The sequence below is a fragment of the Carlito syrichta genome, unplaced genomic scaffold (genome assembly GCF_000164805.1).
Source record: "Carlito syrichta isolate Samal-C Ts95f unplaced genomic scaffold, Tarsius_syrichta-2.0.1 Scaffold305653, whole genome shotgun sequence".
In the NCBI taxonomy this organism is placed as follows: Eukaryota; Metazoa; Chordata; class Mammalia; order Primates; family Tarsiidae; genus Carlito; species Carlito syrichta.
Genome location: NW_007249749.1, coordinates 324,918 through 345,006, shown reverse-complemented (window position 1 = coordinate 345,006; position 20,089 = coordinate 324,918). Strand labels below are relative to the sequence as shown.

Below are 20,089 nucleotides of genomic sequence, written 5' to 3'. Positions count from 1 at the left end.
TCAACTTCATGATTCTGTGATACAGTATATGTGCAAGTATGCCAATTTTCTTGGGAAAAGAAGAAACTTAAGCAACAAAAACAAGCATATTTGTATACATAAAAGAATGTCTGGATGGAAAAACACTAAAATGTTCATAGTGATTATAGATGGATGGTGGGATGTTGCTGGGTGTCTTCTCCTCTAGATCTACTTTGCATTGTGCTGAGCCCTAGAGAATGACCAGTAAAGACTGTATCCCGAAGCTAGCTCTTTGCCCTCTGGTTTCTGATTTGGTTCAGCCGATGGAAGCTAGGTTCAACTCCAGGAGCTTGGAGATAGGGAGGAGGGTGGAGTTGGACTATCTCTTCCTCTGGTGTCTTACTTGTAGAATTGTCTTGAGTTAGCTGATTCCCTCGACTTACGGTCATGGTTTATCTTAGTTCATTTGGACTATTGTAACAAATTACCAAAGACTAGGTGGTTATACATGACAGAAACTTATTTCTCACAGTTCAGATGATGGAAGTCCAAGATCAGGATGCTAGCACAGTCAAGTTCTGGTGAAGGCCCTCTTCTGGTTAAAGACTGCTATCTTCTTGTATCTCACATGGAAAGAGGGCAGGAGAGCTCCCTAGGCTCTGTTTTATAAGAGCACTAATCCCATTAATGAGGGCTTCACCCTTATGACCTAATTACCTCCCAAAGACCTCGCCTTCTAATATTGTCACATTTGGGGTTAGAATTTCAACATATACATTTTGGGGGAATACAAACATTTAGTGCATAACAGAGCTCCTCTCCCGGATGGCTTCTCCGTGTGACTCTCTTTGGGATCTGATAACTGCTACCTTCCCTAGCCCTTTGAAGCCTAGGGATGATAATAACCCCCCTATTTCTAGCCTCAGGCTGCTCCTGGTGATTTCTTGTCACCTTCCTGAAGATACTAATGATCATTGCCTAAATAGTCCTCTGTCAGCATTAGGATCTAGATGGTCACGTTTAGTTGGTTGCTGTCAGTTATCTCTTGGCTAAGTGGGTGTGTATTCACATATTGTTTTTCTCTTAGATCCAAGAGTCGAAGATTGGCTCCTCATGTCCTCACCTCTGCCACAAACCATCCTCCTGGGAGTCTATGTCTGTTTTGTCACTTCTCTGGGACCAAAGCTCATGGAGAATCGAAAGCCCTTTGAACTCAAGAAAGTGATGATAACGTACAATTTTTTCATAGTACTCTTTTCTGTGTATATGTGTTATGAGGCAAGTGTCTTCAGTATTCCTAATGGGAGAATATTGCCCAAGTCTTCCTGTTTATCTGGCATTAAGTTTTTTGTTATGACGATGTGGGTAACCTTTGAGATCTAAGGAATTTCAGAAACTGATCTCACTAGAGCAGATATTTGCCAAATTAATCCTAGATATAGAGCAAGCAATAAACTCATTAGATGACCTCATATAATCTATCTCACAGGTAAGGAGAAAAATGTAACATGCAATCCAGGGACTTGCACATAGCCTTAATATATAATTGAATGAATCCATAAATGTTAGTTTTGAGGGAACTGGTCACTTAAAGCAACATAGTTGGAAAATGAAGGAATGATATTTGAACCCAGGCAGGTCTGTCTGGTATCAGAGCTTATGCTGACTCTGTAATGAATTGTCATCATCATGGTAGGAACCTTTGGTTTCTGCATGCTCTGATGACCTCTAAGATGGTGGACTGTTTTGGCTTAGTTTAGTTGGACCTTGGGGAGACAGAGAACATAGTCTCATTCAAAGCAGGTAAGGAGGCCTGTTCCTTTGTTGTCATTAAGAGAGATGGGGCTCTTCCAGGACACAACAGCAGATTCTTGGATTCTTTCTCTCCCCCTGTGCTATTAACCTGCTTTAGCCGCCCCCATGTATCTTCTTTTCTGGAATTCCTTGCTTCTTTCCCAACCCTAGCTGACTTCCTCATCCTCTTTTTTCCTTCCTCTGTAGCATACCTTGACCTCATTTGGGCCAACATGACCCCTGTGACCTTCTTGACACCATAGCCCCTTCACATGCATTCTTCTAACCTGATTCTTGCTGCAGATCACCTGATTAGATCACTTCAAATCTAGTCTGGCCTTATTTCTCACAATCCTCCCTAAAGCTAGGATTTACTCTGCTGCTTTCTCTTTCTCTTCTGTTTTATTCCAAAATTAACTCCCATGCCTCTCTTCCTGTCCCTTCTGGAGTATGAGCAACTGAAAGGGAAAAAGTAATAAAGATGGGAGCAAAGAAACAAAGAGCCCACCTAGAAGCCTAGAGATCAGGGACTAGTTAGTCCTGGTTCTGCTACTAACCAGCTGCCTGATTTTGATCAAGTCACTTAACCTCTTAGGCCTCAGTACTCTCATGTTGTAAAGCCAGGATTGAACCAAACTGTCTCTCAGGTCCCTCCACACTCTGGTATTCTTAGGTTCTGTGTCTAATTGTATTATTGGTTATAATGTCCCCAAGTATGTTTCTCAGGCTTAGAAAGAATCCAATCATAACTAGCTAGTTTTGATTATTTATCAATTACAATGTAAAGGTTTGAAATATTTGAGTTTGATGGTTTCTATCTCCCATTCACCATTAATACTTGATTTACTTATATGCCAGTTTCAGGATTTATTACCTGCCAAATATGAATTAACACTTTTTCTTTTATAGCCTGCAATACAGACATATATGTAAAAAATGCCACAGGCTGTTGAAATTTTGTAAACTGAATATCAGGAAAACATTTTCTACACTCTGTTTAAGCAAAGACTTAAACGAAAAATAAATGAGGACTTTTGAACAGCAGCACGACCTACCATCTGTGGTGACACATCCAAACACAGTGTTTGTGCAGAGTAGAATTTCATCTGGTATACAAAGTAAACACCTGCACTAAGGATGTTAGACCAAATAGGAAGAAGATGAAAGAGAAAAAGATCAGATTAAAGGAACTCAAATGGCTTATTTTATAGTGGTTGAGTGTGTTAATTACTTGATACCAGTAAGACACCAACAAACAGAAGCCAGTTAAGACCCCACATAAGACCAAATTCCACAATTTCTATTCAACTCAGTGCTAGTTTGGGGTAAGGGAAGGTGGAGAATTAGTTATCACAGTTCAAATAAATAGCCTGTACTTAGAAGCTTACTTGTATTAGTTAAGAATGGACATGAGCTCAAGAGAATATGGGTATACTCACTGTCAGAGCAAGGTTTTGTAAAACAGAATTAGCTATTCCTTTTTTTTTTAAACCTGCTCAAAGAAAAGTGAGAATTATGTCATTTCTGTGTTACATTCTCTTGTTCCTTTGGGAAAATCTGTTGACTTGTTTTTGTAAGTTTTTTTCTCATTCGTGGAATGTATGTCTAGTACTTTTCTGAGTTGTAATTTTCAAGATTTAATAACTTACCAAGTTAAAAGTGTGATTAAATTATCTTATAAATCAAGATAGGAGCTAGTATCAGAAAAGGGTGGGGTGTTTTTAAATAGCATGATCTAATAGTTGTTCTTCTCCTTTGTTTCTTTTCTTTGCACCATTAAAATATTCTGATAATGCCTTGTAAGCCTTTGTTTTTAGAATTAGACTTGTCATAAGTTTGTAATTTTAGCTTAGTGGTAATTAATAGTAGAAATTTAAAATTTGTTTCAATAGCAAAAAATGATTATTACAGGAAGGATGTTGGCACTTGTGAAAATAAGAAGTCAGAGGAGAGAAGAACTGATCATATTGTCCATACCCTAAATTCAGCCAACCATTTAACATGGGCATTAATTTAAAATGAGAGTCCTTGGAGTTTCCTTTTCAGATACTGTTTTAAAAGAAGACCTTTCCATTTCAGACTGAAAGAATGTCAATATAATCTTTGAGTTACAGTTCAGACTTACCAACAATAGGCTTCTTCTCACCAGCAGCCTTAGGTCACTTTGTGGGTGTGTTGGAATTAAGTCCTGCCAGATTGCACTTTTATTGTTAACAATAGCATTTTCTTCTTTTACTTGTCATGTGAATCCAAAGCAAAACTACCACTTCATATCGCACCCATTAGCCAAGGGCAGAAAAAGCCCTGTTCTTGCAGTCACCTTATGAGTATATTAAGGAATTTTGCCCATTTACTTATTGACTAAATGGAAATATTGGAATTTGCCTGAAAAGACTGATTTGGAGCCAGGCATTCTCTTATATACACTCATATATATAAATGTACCTAGGCAATATAGTGAATAAATCACCTAACAGTATTTGTTGTTTAAGCAAAACACTCCTAGTATTTTGTTCTTTCTCTGTATTAGAATAACCATCCCAAGAGATGGATATTTTAGTCAGAACACAGTTTACAAATGCTATATGAGTGTGTGGCTTTAAAAATTCTTGCTATCAAGCATTGGTATCAAGCGTGTTTGTAATTTGTTAATTGTTCTAGCCTTCTTTTCCACTGCACTGACTGCTGACTCAGGTGAAAACATAATAAACAGACACTGTCAAAACTACCTGTGTTGTGACTGTTGAGCAAATGCTTTCTTTTAATATGCGTGTGCTCTCTTGCAGTTTGTGATGTCTGGCTGGGGTACAGGTTATTCATTTCGATGTGAAATTGTTGACTATTCCCGGTCTCCCACAGCTTTGAGGGTAAGTTTCTATTTGCAAAAACTTGTAACTCGATGTTAACATTTTTTGGACTCTGCAAATTGGATGTGAACTTAGAATAAACAAATGACTCAATTATCAGATTATATGTTGTTGGGGAAAAAATTGCACTAAATAATCAAAGAAAGTCAGGTGTATAGTTTTCTGAAAAATGAAAATTAATGCTTTTCTTTTTGAATTTAAAAATAAATTCATACCTAGTGTCTCAACAATTAAAAATAGAATTATAAGAACCAGCACTTCTGGGTATATACCTAAAAGAACTAAAAGCAGAGACTCAGAGAGATATTTGTACAGTCACGTTGGTAGAAGCAATTCAAGTGGCCATGGGGAATATTCTTCAGCCTTTAAAAAAGAAAGTTAATTCTGACTCATGCTACAATATGGGTGAACCTTGAGGATATCATGCTACGCAAAATAATCCAGGCACAAGAGGACAAATACTGCATGATTTGGCTTACGTGAGGTACCTAGAGTAGTTGACTTCATAAAGACAAAGTAAAATGGTGGCTGGAGCTGGAGGGAAGGGGAAATGGGAAATTATTGTTTAGTGGAGATAGAGTTTCAGTTTCGCAAGATGAAAAGAGTTCTATGGATGGATGGTAGTGATGATTGCACAGCAGTGTGAATGTACTTAATGCCACTAAACTATACACTAAAAAATTATTAAGATGGTACATTATGTTATGTATATTTTACCAAAATTTAAAAAATGAACTTTTCTTCCATGTAAAAAATATAATAAAATACATTTATGTCTGTGTGTGTTTCTGCAGATGGCACGCACCTGCTGGCTTTATTACTTCTCCAAATTTATTGAGCTATTAGATACTGTGAGTATGTGGTTACCACATTTGGTAAATGTTTGAAGTTTCAATGAAAGCAATAAACTGTTATAGTTTCAGTTATCTGATAACTTTAGTTATCTCTCTTCCTCAGATAGACCTACTTTTTCTTTTTTACCTTTTATTATCTGTAATGTTAGAGAATAGATAGGATAAGCTTATTTTTTTTCCAGTATTTTGCAAACTCAAAAAGATTTTTTAATATAGCTACCATTTAATTAAGATAAGCATATAACTATCACATATACCACAAAACTGTGCATCTTTTTTTTTCAGTCAAGGTCTCACTTTGTCTCACTTTGTGGTATGATTCTGGCTCACCACAGCCTCAGCTTCCTGGGCTCAGGCAATCCTTCTGCCTCAGCCTTCTGAGTAGCTAGGACTACAGGTGCACACCACCATGCCTGGCTAATTTTTAAAAATTTTTTTATACAGACAAGGTTTCACTATATTGCCTAGGCTGGTCTCCAACTCCTGGGCTCAAGCAATCCTCCCACTTCAGCCTCCCAAAATGCTGATATTAGAGACCTGAACCACCGCACCTGGCCCAAACAGTGTATCTTTATGTGGATGCATGACAATTGTTTTATGAATCAAGTGCAGGAAGTAAAGAACAAAGAACCTCTTACCTTTGGTTCTTCATACCAAACCACTGTCATTCATACTCCTTCAGGAGGATAAATGCTTCAAAATTCATACACTAGGATGTTAAGTTACTTCTGAGGTATCAGTAATTTGGGTAACGCCAAAAATGTCTCCAACCGCCTTTCTGAAGTCTGTTCTTACTGGGCTCTAACTCTTCGTACTTCATATCCTGGTGGGGATCACCTCTGAACTCGGATATCTGTGTCGTGGGAAAAGCAAGTGCCATGGATTAGGGTTTGTGATGAGAGAAGAAAGTCATGAGTTTTTGTCTCCAGAGTAGTTTTAGAAAAGCTGGATATTCATTATACCTGTGACAAGTGGATCTCAGTTATTTGGAACCAGTTTGGCTCTGAGATTGACAAGTGTGTTCTCTCTTTGGAATATATACCACTGCATTTCTTGTAGGAAATCTCAACATGCTTCACCTTCTCAGTTGACTGATCATATAATGTTAGAATTGGGAGGGCTTTTAGTAAACATAGAATCCAGTGGTTCTCAAACCTTGACATGAGTTAGAATCATCTGGAAGACTTGTATAACACAGGTAGCTGAACTCCCACCCCAAAGTTTCTGATTCAGTAGGTCTCGGGTGGGGCTCAAGAATCTGCACTTCTCTCCTGCTGACTAGGGGCACAAAAATTTAACAAAATAATTTGCATTTCTAACAAGTTCTCTTATGTTGTTGTTCTGCTTATGTTGTTGATGTCCAGGGACCACATTATGAGAACTGTAGTCTAGTGGTTCTCAGCTCTCTTGCTGCAATGGAATGAAATGCATTAGGAAAACAATACAAAAAGCCTGGTCCCCCCTCTACAGATATTTGCTGCTAAATGGTCTGGAGCAGATACCAAGCATGGTTTTTGTTTGTTTGTTTTTGTTTTGAGTTGGAGTCTCATTCTGGTCACCCAGGCTGGAGTGCAGTGGCATGCTCATGGCCATTGCAACCTCTAACTGCTGGGCTTGGTTGATCCTTCCACCTCAACTTTCCAAGTAGCTGGAACTACAGATTCATGTCACCACGTCTGGCTAGTTTTTTTTGTGATTTATTTTAGAGATGAAGTCTCACCAAGTTGCCCAGGCTGGTCTCGAACCTCCAGGCTGAGGCAATCCTCTCACTTCTGCCTCCCAAAGTGCTGGAATTACAGGCTGAGCCACTGCGCCCAGCCACATGGGTTTTTTGTTTTTTTTTTTTTTGAGTTGGAGTCTCACTCTGTCGCCCAGACTGGAGTGCAGTGGCCGCTCCCGGCCACCGCAGCCTCGACCTGCTGGGCTCCGGCGAGACCTCATCTCTTCAATAAATCAAAAAATAAGCCGGGTGTGGTAGTGCATGCCTGTAGTTCCACATGGGTATTTTTAAAAACTTTCTTGGAGATTGTAATATGCAGCCAGGACTGAGAACCATTGGCCTAGTCCAGAAACTCTCACTCTGGAAGCCAAGAAGTGACTGACCCAGAGGAATGCTGCTACTGACTGGGCTTAGGACCCAAATTGCTGGCTTATGCCTTTTTCTGTTGCCTCACTTGGCTTTCTTCCATGTGCATAAAGCAAATGCATGATGGCGTCCTTGTTTCTGCTTTGCATGTTCTCAAATCCAGCTTCCATAAGGAAACTCTTGCTGCCTCCATGTCCTTTTCTAAATGACATTTCTCACATACTGCTATATTTTTCTTTGTGTTATTCTGTTTAGCCTCGTATTTAAAAGTCTAACTTAGCGCTGGTATTCTGAATTTTGTTTTGAAATACATTTTGAAGATTTACTTCTCAAATTCTACTCTTTTGTTGTAGAGTTCTACAAACCACTGGATTTGTCCAATCTGAATATTGCCTTTGTTCCTCTTCTTACTTCTTCTGTGCAGTTTTGCTTTCTTCTCTATTATATTTCTTAAATTAACTCTTCCATATTTCCCCTTCATCTTTCTTTAATAAGAATTTGCTAACTTTTGATTTGTTGCAAGCCCTCTTTGCCTATTCCCTTATCCAAATTGGTAGGAAGTATTATTAGGGAGCAATGAAGAATAATTTCAGCCCTCAGAATTAAAGACTCTTTGCTTTCCAATACACTTCAAAATTCACTGGGGTTTTTTTTTTTTTCAAACATATATTGTTTCTTTCAATAATTTTTGGCCATATTCTTCATTTTGTATATTTGACTTTAAGCCTGCATAAAATTCTTTTCACCTTTTTATTGGTCCCTCAATAGGCATCTTTCCTAAGTTCCTTCTTACTAGTTAGCATTTGAGATTTCCCTTAGAGAATCAGCTGCATCTATAAGCATTCTGTAGTATAACACTTTCAAAGTAAATTATGAAATAGTTTGCCCTTTGCTCATATTTTTGTGATAATACCTTATCGCATGATTTTATATAAATTTGATATCTTTAAAATTATTTCAGGTCTTTTTTGTTCTGCGTAAGAAAAATACCCAAGTGACTTTCCTTCATGTCTTCCATCACACCATCATGCCGTGGACCTGGTGGTTTGGAGTCAAATTTGCTGCAGGTATCCAAGGGAGACTTGGGATCATGTGTTATCAACAGTAACATTTCTGTATGCTATAAACAAAAATTTCATTCTTAAATGTGGTTTACAAGAAACTCAAAAAATCAAAGAGTCACTTTGGTTAAACTTCTAATTTTCACTAATTATTACCTGAATTGTAAACATAGGGCTCTTAATTAGATTTTCCCTGCTCTTTAGATACCCATAACTTTGGGACACAGTCTTCTACATGTATTCTTTAGTTGTTTTATTTGGATTTTAATCTTTTCCCATAGAGTGCTGTTGAATATCTTTAAATAAGCAAATAATAGACCAAAAAATAAAAAATAAAAATAAACAAAAAGGTAAAAGTTTTGGCTTTATAGGAGTACAGTTAGATAACAATTCCTTTTATATTTCCAGGAAGTTAGCATATTTATCTCAAGTTCCACGTCTTGTTTGCCTTCAAATTTCTAATAACTGACACACACCCTAATCCCTAACAGCTCTTCAAAGATATGTTAAATTGCAGTTATCCCAACTTCCCAAAGCATCCTACCATTTTAAAGAATGTGTTGATATTATTTTTAAGGTCAAAAATAGTTTGGATCAAGAGCCTTGGCAAATAGGTTCTTTTGCTTGTTTCATTTTGGTTTTAGGCTTCTGAACATCCAGAATTGGAGAAACAGGAAGTACTTCTATCCTATCTTAAAGTTTTTATGAAGTTATGTACCCAAGGGCGTGTTCTTATCTTAGCAAAATTTGGTTGGGGGATTTATGTATTGTAGTTTCTTAAATTTAAGAAGTTCTCAAGTAGGCCTATATCTCATATTAGGCAATGCTTTAACTTTTCTGTGAATAGCTTGCCTCTTTTAGGCATTCTGATTCTATTAGAATAAAAGAAAAGAAGAACCACAATTGTGGCTTTTAGACTTTCTAGGCATGAGGGAAAAATCTGTGTATCTCAAAGCAGGAGAGGACATGAATAAGCAAGTGGCAGAAAGGGGATGTCAGACCCCGAGAAGCCATAAAGGCTGTGAACTGTAGGAAAAGAGCTTTCTACCATAGCTATGGGCATCAGACTTTCTAGTATACAAAGTATCTCCTTGCCCAAAATTGACATTTATCTATTGAGGATTTCATCCATCTATCTATCTATCTATCTATCTATCTATCTATCTATCTATCTATCTATCTATCTATCTGTCTGTCTATCTGTCTATCTCTCTGATCTATGTATCTAGTCTATCTATCTATCTAATTTATTTATTTGTGGGAGTCTCACTGTCTTGTCCAGACTGGAGTGCATCACATGATCACGGCTACCAGAACCTTGACCTCCTGGGACTACAGGTGCATGCCACCATGTCTGGTTAATTTTTTTATTTTTTGTCTTGCTATGTTTGAGACTTAAGCTAGTCTCAAACTCCTGGGCTCAAGCAATTCTCCTGCACTGGCCTCCCGAAGTGCTGGGATTACAGGCATGAGCCACCATGCCAGGCTTCTTACAATGTATGTTAATGTAGAAATGTAATTTACACTAAAACAAGATACTTCTAGCTGTGTCCTTTTCTCAAATCAAGGATAGCTATATTATTTTATATTATTTAATTTCCATTATTTTGCTTATCCTGTCTATGTTTCTGTCTCCTTTCATGTGCATATTATTCCTTTCAGTTACTTCTATAGTGTGATATATGTTGACACCTTTTTTTGTTAGTGAAAAGTTGGAAAGTACTCAAACATTTGCTAATAGAGTGGTTATGGTTACTTGAGTGTTTCTAATTGTGAGACAAAAATGATACTGAGAGGCATTTAACTCATTCTCTCTGTTAAGCAGCTTGACACTTAAGTTGTCAGAAATAGATGGCTATTCTATTTTTAAAGTATGTTGGAAAAGGTGTTTTTGCACCCTTATAGTTTATTTATCTATTTCCTCCATGAGACCAAAACACCATATCACAACATGGAAAAATAAATATAAAAAGGAAAAAGATAGAAAGGCATTATCCCAAAATAAAAAACAGAAGTGATTCGAAGATATTGCACTCAACAAGCAGTTTCCCTCCCCTTCTTTATTTTTCCACCTCTTCTCTGAATTTTCCAATTTTTCTATATTGGCTATCTGTTAGTTCAATAATGGGAGAAATAAATTGTATTTACAGAGTAGAGCTGAGTAGTTTTCTAATTTCTATGTTTGAGTCCATTGATAGACTTGAATTTCAAAAACTAGCAATCCTTTTAATAATAAAAATTTAAATATATGATATGCCTCACTTTCTAAATATTGCCATGTTTATGGACACCAGTCACTTTATAATGAATTTCTAGTCCACACCTTAATCCCCATTCTTCCTTACAGAATGTAAATAGTAGAAAATAATGCTTTCTTCTCTGCCGTCTGTTCTATGAGTTGGCATTTCTGTTCAGTCCTATGTGTGAAATTCTAGTAAGCACTTGTTCAGCATACCTGATACCTATTCCGTGACAAGCACAGCAGCAAGAGCTATTTCCAGAAATGTGGTTTGACCCTGGCTTCCATTCCTAGAATGAAACTATCCGATTTAAACTGTTCTTTGCAAAAATGTGAGCACAGCTGATCTCTATCGAGTATTTAATTTCCTGGGTTTTTTTTTTTTTTTTTACACTCTTTGCTGTGATAATAGCAATCCAGTTTTTCTTTTGAGTAGTATGGTGAAAATATTTCTGTGATAGGTTTTCATATTAATTATGCATATACCCTCTTCACGAGATACAGAGAATTTTGATAATTGCCTAGTGATTCCTTTATTTTTTCCAAACCAAAGGAGTAAAATATGGTGGCACAACCTGTAACTCCTTCTGAGATGTGTGTTTTCAGATCCATTATCATAGGGAAGAAAGCAAGCCTAGTAAATACTTTATTAGAAAAGCCCTCCAAAGAAAATACAAAAAATTACTAATTAATGTGATTGTTCTATAAATAAACTTACTAAAATAACTTATCAGAAAATAATCACAACTCCAGAAAGTAAACATGTTAATTTTATTTGATATCTTATTTTGATCAGTAGGCCTTCCTAAACACTCTTAGCCACACTAGTACTTTGCTAAATTCCTGCCTACAGGATCTTAATTTTAGGTCATTTAAAAGTGAGAATGTTCAAATAGAAAATAGACACTCCTCTACCAAACATTGGGAGACGTGTCTTAGTTAGAAAGGCTCTGATACAGTTCCATACCAAGGGTGAAATAGATTTCCTATGTTTATATGTCTATGAGACACAAATGATTTTTTTTTTTTTTTTGAGTTGGGGTCTCATTCTGTCACCAACGATGGATTACAGTGGCATGATCATGGCTCACCACAGCCTTGGCCTCCTGGGCTCAGGTAGTCCTTCTGCCTCAGCTTCCCAAGTAGCTGAGACTATGGGCATGTGCCACCACATCTGGCTAATTTTTTGATTTTTGTAGAGACAAGGTCTTGCTGTGTTGCTTAGACTGGTCTCGATCTCCTGGGCTCAAGTGATCCTCCCACCTTCTCCCAAAGTGCGGGGATTACAGGCATGAGCCACTGCATGTGGCCGAGACACAAATGAATTTGAGAGGTATTTGGCTTGTGTTTCTATTAAGTAGAGTGACTCCTAATCTATTGGAAGCAGACAGCTATTCCATTTTTAAGTTATCCTGGAAAAGATGTTTTTACACCATTAGGATTAAATTATTCATACTAATCCAAATGTAAATAATAAAAGCTGGAAGGTTGTTAATAAACTTTATTAATTTAGTTCCTTCTGACTTGAAATTGTGGTAATTGGGAGATTAGCTAAAATTTGATTTACTCTAATGAGGAGGAAAAAGTTGATGAAGCACAGTAGGATTTGGGAGAATATTTAACTATTTAAATTTAAGACAGGTCATTTTAAGAAAGGTCTTAGCAGTGCTAGTATCTAGAAATACCGAGAATTGCTATAGTTATGAATAGTCATTAAAATGTAATTAATTTATGCTATGTAACTGTTTATGACATATTTCCTTAGACAATTATAAGTGACAAGTTTGTATTTTCACTTAAACTTCCTGTAATTCATAGTGCTTGGAATTCAGTCCTTCTTCAACCATAATTAGTTTAAATTTATGAAGTTTTGCTTTATTTATTTATTTATTTATTTATTTATTTTTGAGTTGGAGTCTCACTTGGTTGCCCAGACTGGAGTGCAGTGGCTGCTCCCGGCCACCGCAGCCTCGCCTTCTGGGCTCTGGCGATCCTTCCACCTCAGCCTTCTGAGTAACCAGAATTACAGGCATGCACTACCACACCCGGCTGATTTTTTGATTTATTGTAGAGATAAGGACTCGCTGCCCAGGCGGGTCTCAAACTCACGGGTTCAGGCAATCCATTCACCTCAGCCTCCCAAAGGCGCGGGATTACAGGCTGAGCCACCGAGCCCGGCTTGCTTTATTTATTAAAGAATACTACAATTAAGAAAATAGAATATGCTAGAGAAAAATTAAAATTCCAGGTCAACATTACTAAGTTGCGTGAGGCTGTACATAAAGAATACAGATTCTTTTTGATTGTTCCTCTCAGGAAAGAGACCCTAGGAAGAATTTTTTGTTTGCTTTTTTCCCATGGTCAACTAGACACCATATTACCCCTTCTGCTGTACTGCTGGTCCAGCTAGAGACAATTGAAATGATCTTTTCTTACTTTCTCAAGTGCTCTTTACTTCTCAGTTGAAGTTGGTTAGTAGAAGATGCTGTGAAATTAGAAGAGGAAACGAATATAGGAAGGCATACTCAAATGGAAGGAGTAAACAAAGATGGCCTAACAGTTAATATTTACTTTGGAAAAACAGTGATTGATTAAAGCAAATTTAGCATAGCTGACTAATGAAAGCCAGTGGCTTTACTGCCAAAATTATTTAATGAAAATTATTGAGAATGAGAAAAATAAATTCAATTTCACACAATGACATGTACAAAAATATTCTTAACAGCTTTTTTCAGAATACCCAAATTGGAAACAACCCAAATATTTTTCAGCAGGAGAAAAGATAACTAATGATGCATTTACATGATGTAATACTAATGTTCACACCATTATGTATATCCTGGACAACCCCCTTGGGGCCCCTCCCACTGTGGGAGCTTTCTGTCCTCCCAATAAATCCTGCTTTCTAAAAAAAAAAGTATGTCCTATGTAATGCCATTTATGTGAAGTTTAATAACAGGCAAAACTAATAGTTGACGGAAGTCAGAATGAAGTCTGCCTTGGGGGGGGATACATTCTCGAAAGGGGCACATGAGAATCTTGTGTGGTGTTGGAAATGTTCTGTATCTTCTTCTTGGTGTTTACATGGATGTATATGGATGTGAAAAATCATCAAGTTGTATACTTAAGATTAATGTACTTTATATGTGTTAACTCTCACTAAACAATGAATTTTATAATTATTTATATATTATATTTAAAAGGTAATTCAACTAAGTTTGTTAAAGTAAACCCAAATTAAAAGACCACCTTAAGGTTAACATATAGCAAAATAGCCAGGCATAGTGGCTCACGCCTGTCATCCCAGAACTTTGGGAGGCCGAGGTGAGAAGATTGCCTGAGCCCATGGGCTCGAGACCAACCTAGGCAACATGGTGAGACCTCATCTCTAAAATAAATTTTTAAAAAAATTAACCAGGCATTGTGCGCAGTCTGTGGTTCCAGCTCCTTGGAAGGCTGAGGTGAAAGGATTACCTGAACCCAGCAGGTTGAGGCTGTGGTGGCCGTGAACATGCCACTGCACTCCAGTCTGGGCGACAGAGTGAGACTCCAATTCAAAAAAAAAGAAAAGATGTAACAAAATAAAGACATGTTAATTTACTTCCTAAGATTTGTATCTTATATTTTACTATATATACTGCCCTGTTTCCTCTAATTTGATGGCTGTTTAACAGAATTGATTTTTCTTACTGGGGGTGCCAAAAAAATGCGTACACATTTTAAGAGATGGTCGCCATAATCAGAAGTGCCTGGACGCTGATGGGAACCACTTTGAGCACCTCTTGTGATTGCAGAAGTCAAATATGACTTGTATTCATCTTATTGAGTATTACAATTTTAAAACAGTTCTTTCCTTTCTTAAAATGTATATACATTACCTCATCAACTAGGGTACCTGCATAATGAACATTTGTATACCTAACCCTGAATTGTACCCACATCTTTAAAATTAAAAATTTTTTAAAAAGGGTATACATTTTTGGTACCCTCTGTATACGTTTTTCTTCCTACTAAAATTTAAGAAACAGTTATACTAAAATCTCAGTTCAGACAAAAATCAGTTTTATTTTAAGGAACAATGCCCCTAAGTTACAATAATTTTATTTTCCAGGTGGTTTGGGAACATTCCATGCCTTCCTAAATACAGCTGTACATGTAGTCATGTATTTCTACTATGGACTGTGTGCACTGGGACCAGCCTACCAGAAGTATTTGTGGTGGAAAAAATATTTGACATCATTACAACTTGTGAGTAATTAATTTTCTGTAAAGCCATTTTGATATGCGGGAATATACATATGTAAAAACCATCAAGTTGCATACTTAAGATTAATATACTTTGTGTGCTTTATATATGTTAACTCTCACTAAACTGGAGTTACTTGTTTTTACTGTGAATTAGAAGAACAAGGTGTACCAAAAAATAGGGGTATAGTGCCCATCATTCTTTCTGTGTTATATGAACTTGTGGAAACTATTGGTGAAAACAAAGTACATTCAGTTACCAAGATGCACAAACCAATATGTGTATCTTTATATTATCTTTATACTATTTTATGCATTTATACAATAATAAATATATTTGTGATAAAAAATAAACCCCAAATATTGTGACCCTCAATAATAAATTAGAAATTTTATTCTAATAATAAATTAGAAATTCCATGAGATCTAAATGACCTTGAGGGAATGTAACTTTGAGGGAATGCTGAGTCTTCCTGTGTGAAAGCATTCCTATCTTTCCTCCAATCAATAAAAAAGTATTGCTAGGTTTAAAGGTGCAGAGTATTAGATAAACATATATGTATTACATAAATTTGAATACTGATCTTAAGTAAACAATGTTTGGGATCCAGAGGCACTCAGCTTAGACCTAGTGAAAACTTGCGAGCATTTGTTCTAAAAACATATGACATTAAAACAATTTATTTTTGAAGAATAACTGTGGGTTTGAGATGATGCTTTGCTTTAAGTTGTCTTGGCTCCTATTAAAAGGAGAATTCTGCTATCCTTGCTTTTCCACATTTACAGTCTATAATAAATTGGTATCATATTCTGCCAGTAACACCAAGGAGAAAGTATGAATTTGGTTTAGATAACCTGCTGAAGCTTAATTTTTATTAAAATTTCTACAGTTTGCTAAATGAAATCTGACACATTCATATAATGTGTTCTCCCAGGTGACAGATTGATATTTTAATCTGTACAGATCCTAAATCAAGATCAGAGTTATGTACTTGCAGAGTTATTTATTGTCTCTGAAGTTGACAACAGTCTGAATGACCAACTATAAGAAAATGATGAAACAGATTATTTAATATTTTAGAATACTATGAAGTCATAAAAATTAACCGTTGCTTTTTTAAAAAATATTATTTTGGGGCCCAGCATGGTGGCTCACACCTGTGATCCCAGCACTTTGGGAGGCTGAGGGATCACCTGAACCCAGGAGATCAAGGCTGCAGTGAGCTGTGATCATGCTACTACACTCCACCCTGGGTGACAGAGTGAGATCTGACTCAAAAAGCATATAGGATATATACATTCTTATTGTAAAGTAGTATATGCTCATTGCAAAGAAATTATAACACCTAATTAAGTAAAGAGAAGATCAGATGAACATAAAATCTACCACCCAGGGATAGTCAGTGCTGATATTTTTATTTTATTTTCATCTGGCTTTTTTCTCTTATGAGTATATGTATTTACTTTTTCCATGATTTATATTATGCTGCATATACAATTTGCTATCAGGTTTTCTCTCTCTCTCTCCCTCTTACTTAGCACATGTTTAACTGTTATTTAAAAAAGCTTTTTGATAATATGGAAAATTCTTCTGTAGAAAAGACGGATAGACATTTGTTCATTATTATCTCAAAGAAGAACACTGAGGACATTGCTTAGCCTTTCTCAGGTTTGGTTTCCTCTTCTACTAAATGAGAGGAATAATTTTGGCTACTGTGCAGGGTTATCATAAAAGTTCATTAAGATAATGCAAGGAAAGTTGGTCATGAGAATGAAATAACAATAGAAGAAACCATGTGGAAATCTGAACATGGATCTAACTAGATGAATTTTGGGTAATTGTTATCTATTTCTTTATATAGTTTTACTTTTCTAAAATTTCCATAGAATACATGTTGCCTTTCAATCAAGGAAAAAAATGATAAGCAAATATGTGTACATTACCCTAGAAAATGTTCTTAGGACTAAGTAGAATGTTCTGGCCCACAGAGCCCTTGAGCACTAATAGAAAGGTGTCACCAATGCTCTCTCACAATTTGCGGATTTCCTCTCGGAAAATGTGCTCGGTTTGGCAACCCAAGCACATTTTTATCTATGACAGTGGAGGACAAGTGGCAGATATGAGGACTTAGGGATGCTTTGGTCCCTGCAAAATTAGAGGGCCTCTAATTAGAATGTTTTTGTTTTCTGAAATTTGAAATACCTGGTCTAATAACAGGACAGAATATTTGAAATCAAAACCATGCTGAAAAATTTGGCCAGAAGGTTAGCTACTCCCATCTGCACTTTGAGTCAAGGAGTCAAGTCAGAGTCTTCCCAAAAAAGCCTGCTTGGTTGATTCTCTGAGTAGTCAAGGGGTTGCTGCATGGCACAGCTCCAGGGAACATTTAAGTTTAAATAGGAAGCCGGCTCGGTGGCTCAGCCTGTGATCCCGGGCCTTTGGAAGGCTGAGGTGAGTGGATTGCCTGAGCCCGTGGGTTCGAGACCCGCCTGGGCAGCAAGACCTCGTCTCTACAATAAATCAAAAAATCAGCTGGGCGTGGTAGCGCATGCCTGTAATTCCGGCTACTCGAAGGCTGAGGCAGAAGGATTGCTGGAGCCCAGCAGGCGAGGCTGCGGTGGCCGGGAGCGGCCACTGCACTCCAGTCTGGGTGACAGAGTGAGACTCCAACTCAAAAAAAAAACCCAAAAATTTAAATAGGGCTCCCTGGGCTTGCACAGTTTGGCAGGACTGAATAGCAGTTCTAAACTTCCATCTGGATTTTGACACTAGAACACCCCTTATTACTCCCAGTGAGGCTAGATTTAAAGATGAACTTCCCTCCCCAACAGTGCACTCCTTGTTCTTGGAAAGAGTATAAACATAAGCAGGTAAAGAATTGTAACTCTTCATATCTGTACAATTTTTTTTTTACTTTTTATCTTTTAGGTGCAGTTTATTATTGTCACCATCCACATAGGTCAGTTCTTTTTCATGGAGGATTGCAAGTACCAGTTTCCAGTCTTTTTGTACGTCATTATGAGCTATGGGTGTATCTTTCTGCTGCTCTTTCTCCATTTTTGGTACCGTGCTTATACCAAAGGTCAGAGGCTGCCCAAAACTGTGAAAAATGGAAACTGCAAAAACAAAGATCACTGAAACATAAGCACGGCATAAGTCTATGATGAAACTGTTATCTTGTCTTCCTTGACAATCAAAACATATTTACCTATGCAGTGTATTTTGTATATTTTTCAAAACTAAGAGCTTGTATTTTTTATAAGTTATTGAGAGTTCTGATATTTGAGAGCCCAGTGCTCCCAGATAGCAGTCTTCCGATAATTAGAGCCTCGAGCAGCCCGAAGATTTTTAGCTGCTTTTAAACCTAATCCAAAGGTTTTGTTTAATATATTTTGTTACAGTGAAAGGCATATGTGAAGCAATGCAGTACTCTTCAAGGAAGTTCGATATAGATGAAAAATATCATTAGATATTTTGAGCACGGACAGAGATCCATGCAGTACAATAGATTCCTTTTGCCAGGTCTGGAAACCTCTAACTGTGGTCTCTGGCCTTATTGTTTGTTGATTATATGCACAAGATACTCTGTTCACTCTAGAGTTGAATTCCAATGCTAAAGAGCTAACATGGGTGAATGTTTAAATGATAAGTTGTCATTTAAAATCACTAATGATAATTTTTAATAGATCTTTTGAGTAACTGCCACTAGTTCTGCTGATAAGACTTCCTCACAGCACTTTTGTTGAACAAACTGTTTCAAAATAATAATTCCTTTGGATTAGTACACTGATGCACTTGATACTAAGGTTTAGTTAGTATTATTTTGAAAATAAGATGATTTATTTTGTTGAGTTAATGAATACTTTGCTCTTACTATTTTGCAGTTAACTTTGTATATCTCTGGAAAGAGGTGAATTTGTCAGTGAATAAAGTACTGTATAGTTCAGTGGGAAAAATCTATTGTCTGTTGTATTATGTCACTCTCTTATATTGTCATGGTTTAATATATACTGATGATCTTGGTTAAATATGTACTGGTTAGACACTAAAATGTTCAGATCATTAGCACACTGCTGGTGCCCTTAAATTATCAATACTTTTAGACCACCCATTGTACTGGGTTTCCAGATATAGGTTAGAGTGGCTTGTGAAGCAACTTGAGGCAAATGATGGAGCAGAGATTAACTGGGAAAGATCTGATCATGTAAGTAAGGACTGTTCTGCCTTGAGTGAGAGACAGAAGACTACAGAATAGTTATAGATTATCTAGTTAGTGTTATAGATACACTCTACAATAAAATATTTTCCAGACTTGTGAATTAATTAACAACCTGGATTTCTTTTTTTTCAGACCTATAATGAAGGACTGAAATTCATTTGGTATAGGTTTTGTGTCTGTAAAATGGCTACTCTCTAAAATTCTCTTGTTTTTACAATTTCTTGTCAGACACCCAAAACTACTGGTCAATAGAAACAGCAATATTTGGACATTTGTGAAGTTTTCCTTATTGCTTTTGTCTTGTTCTATTATACTCGAGTTTGACAGACTATTATGTTTGTAGGACTAGAAACATTCTGTACTTAAGGTCCCAGTGATTGTGTAACACAGAGATACTTATTGTACAGCCAAGCCTAATTTTACTCTGTATCGTGGCCTTTTAGCTTTATACTTACCAGATTCATAAGGGTATTTGCCTTTAAGTGACCTTTTGTGATTCCACTTGCTTACAGTATGAGAAGATGAGGCTTGATAAACGAGAGGACTTTCATATTTTTTAGAATAGCGAATAGGAGAGCAGCACCAAAAGAAACCGCTGCTCTAATTTCTTTCCCTCTGAAGGTTTTGGGGTTCCTCAGCTATTTTCCAGTTGTGGCTCTTCGTATTCAACCTGTGGTAAAATGAGAAGGTATGGTAGGTGATGTACATACGTGTAGTTTCCAAAGACCATAGTAGGAGAAAGACCCCAAGGAAGCAAAAACA

The 20,089-nt window shown here is 36.8% G+C and overlaps 1 protein-coding gene across 3 annotated transcripts in view; it reads left to right on the top strand.

The window, feature by feature from the left end:
* Positions 1-19,108, top strand: part of ELOVL7 (ELOVL fatty acid elongase 7) — a 39,156-nt gene extending 20,048 nt beyond the window's left edge. Inside the window, exons 4-9 of one of the 3 annotated variants that reach the window (XM_021714465.1) lie at positions 1,049-1,193; positions 4,542-4,622; positions 5,417-5,473; positions 8,524-8,629; positions 14,974-15,110; positions 18,037-19,108. In XM_021714465.1, the coding sequence (XP_021570140.1) occupies positions 4,548-4,622; positions 5,417-5,473; positions 8,524-8,629; positions 14,974-15,110; positions 18,037-18,246 (585 nt within the window). In that variant the 5' untranslated portion in view covers positions 1,049-1,193; positions 4,542-4,547 and the 3' untranslated portion in view covers positions 18,247-19,108. Of the gene's footprint in view, positions 1-1,048; positions 1,240-4,541; positions 4,623-5,416; positions 5,474-8,523; positions 8,630-14,973; positions 15,111-18,036 lie in introns of all 3 variants that reach the window. The other 2 variants (XM_008062079.1, XM_021714464.1) reach the window with 2 other exon arrangements.
* The last annotated feature ends 981 nt before the right edge of the window (positions 19,109-20,089 follow it).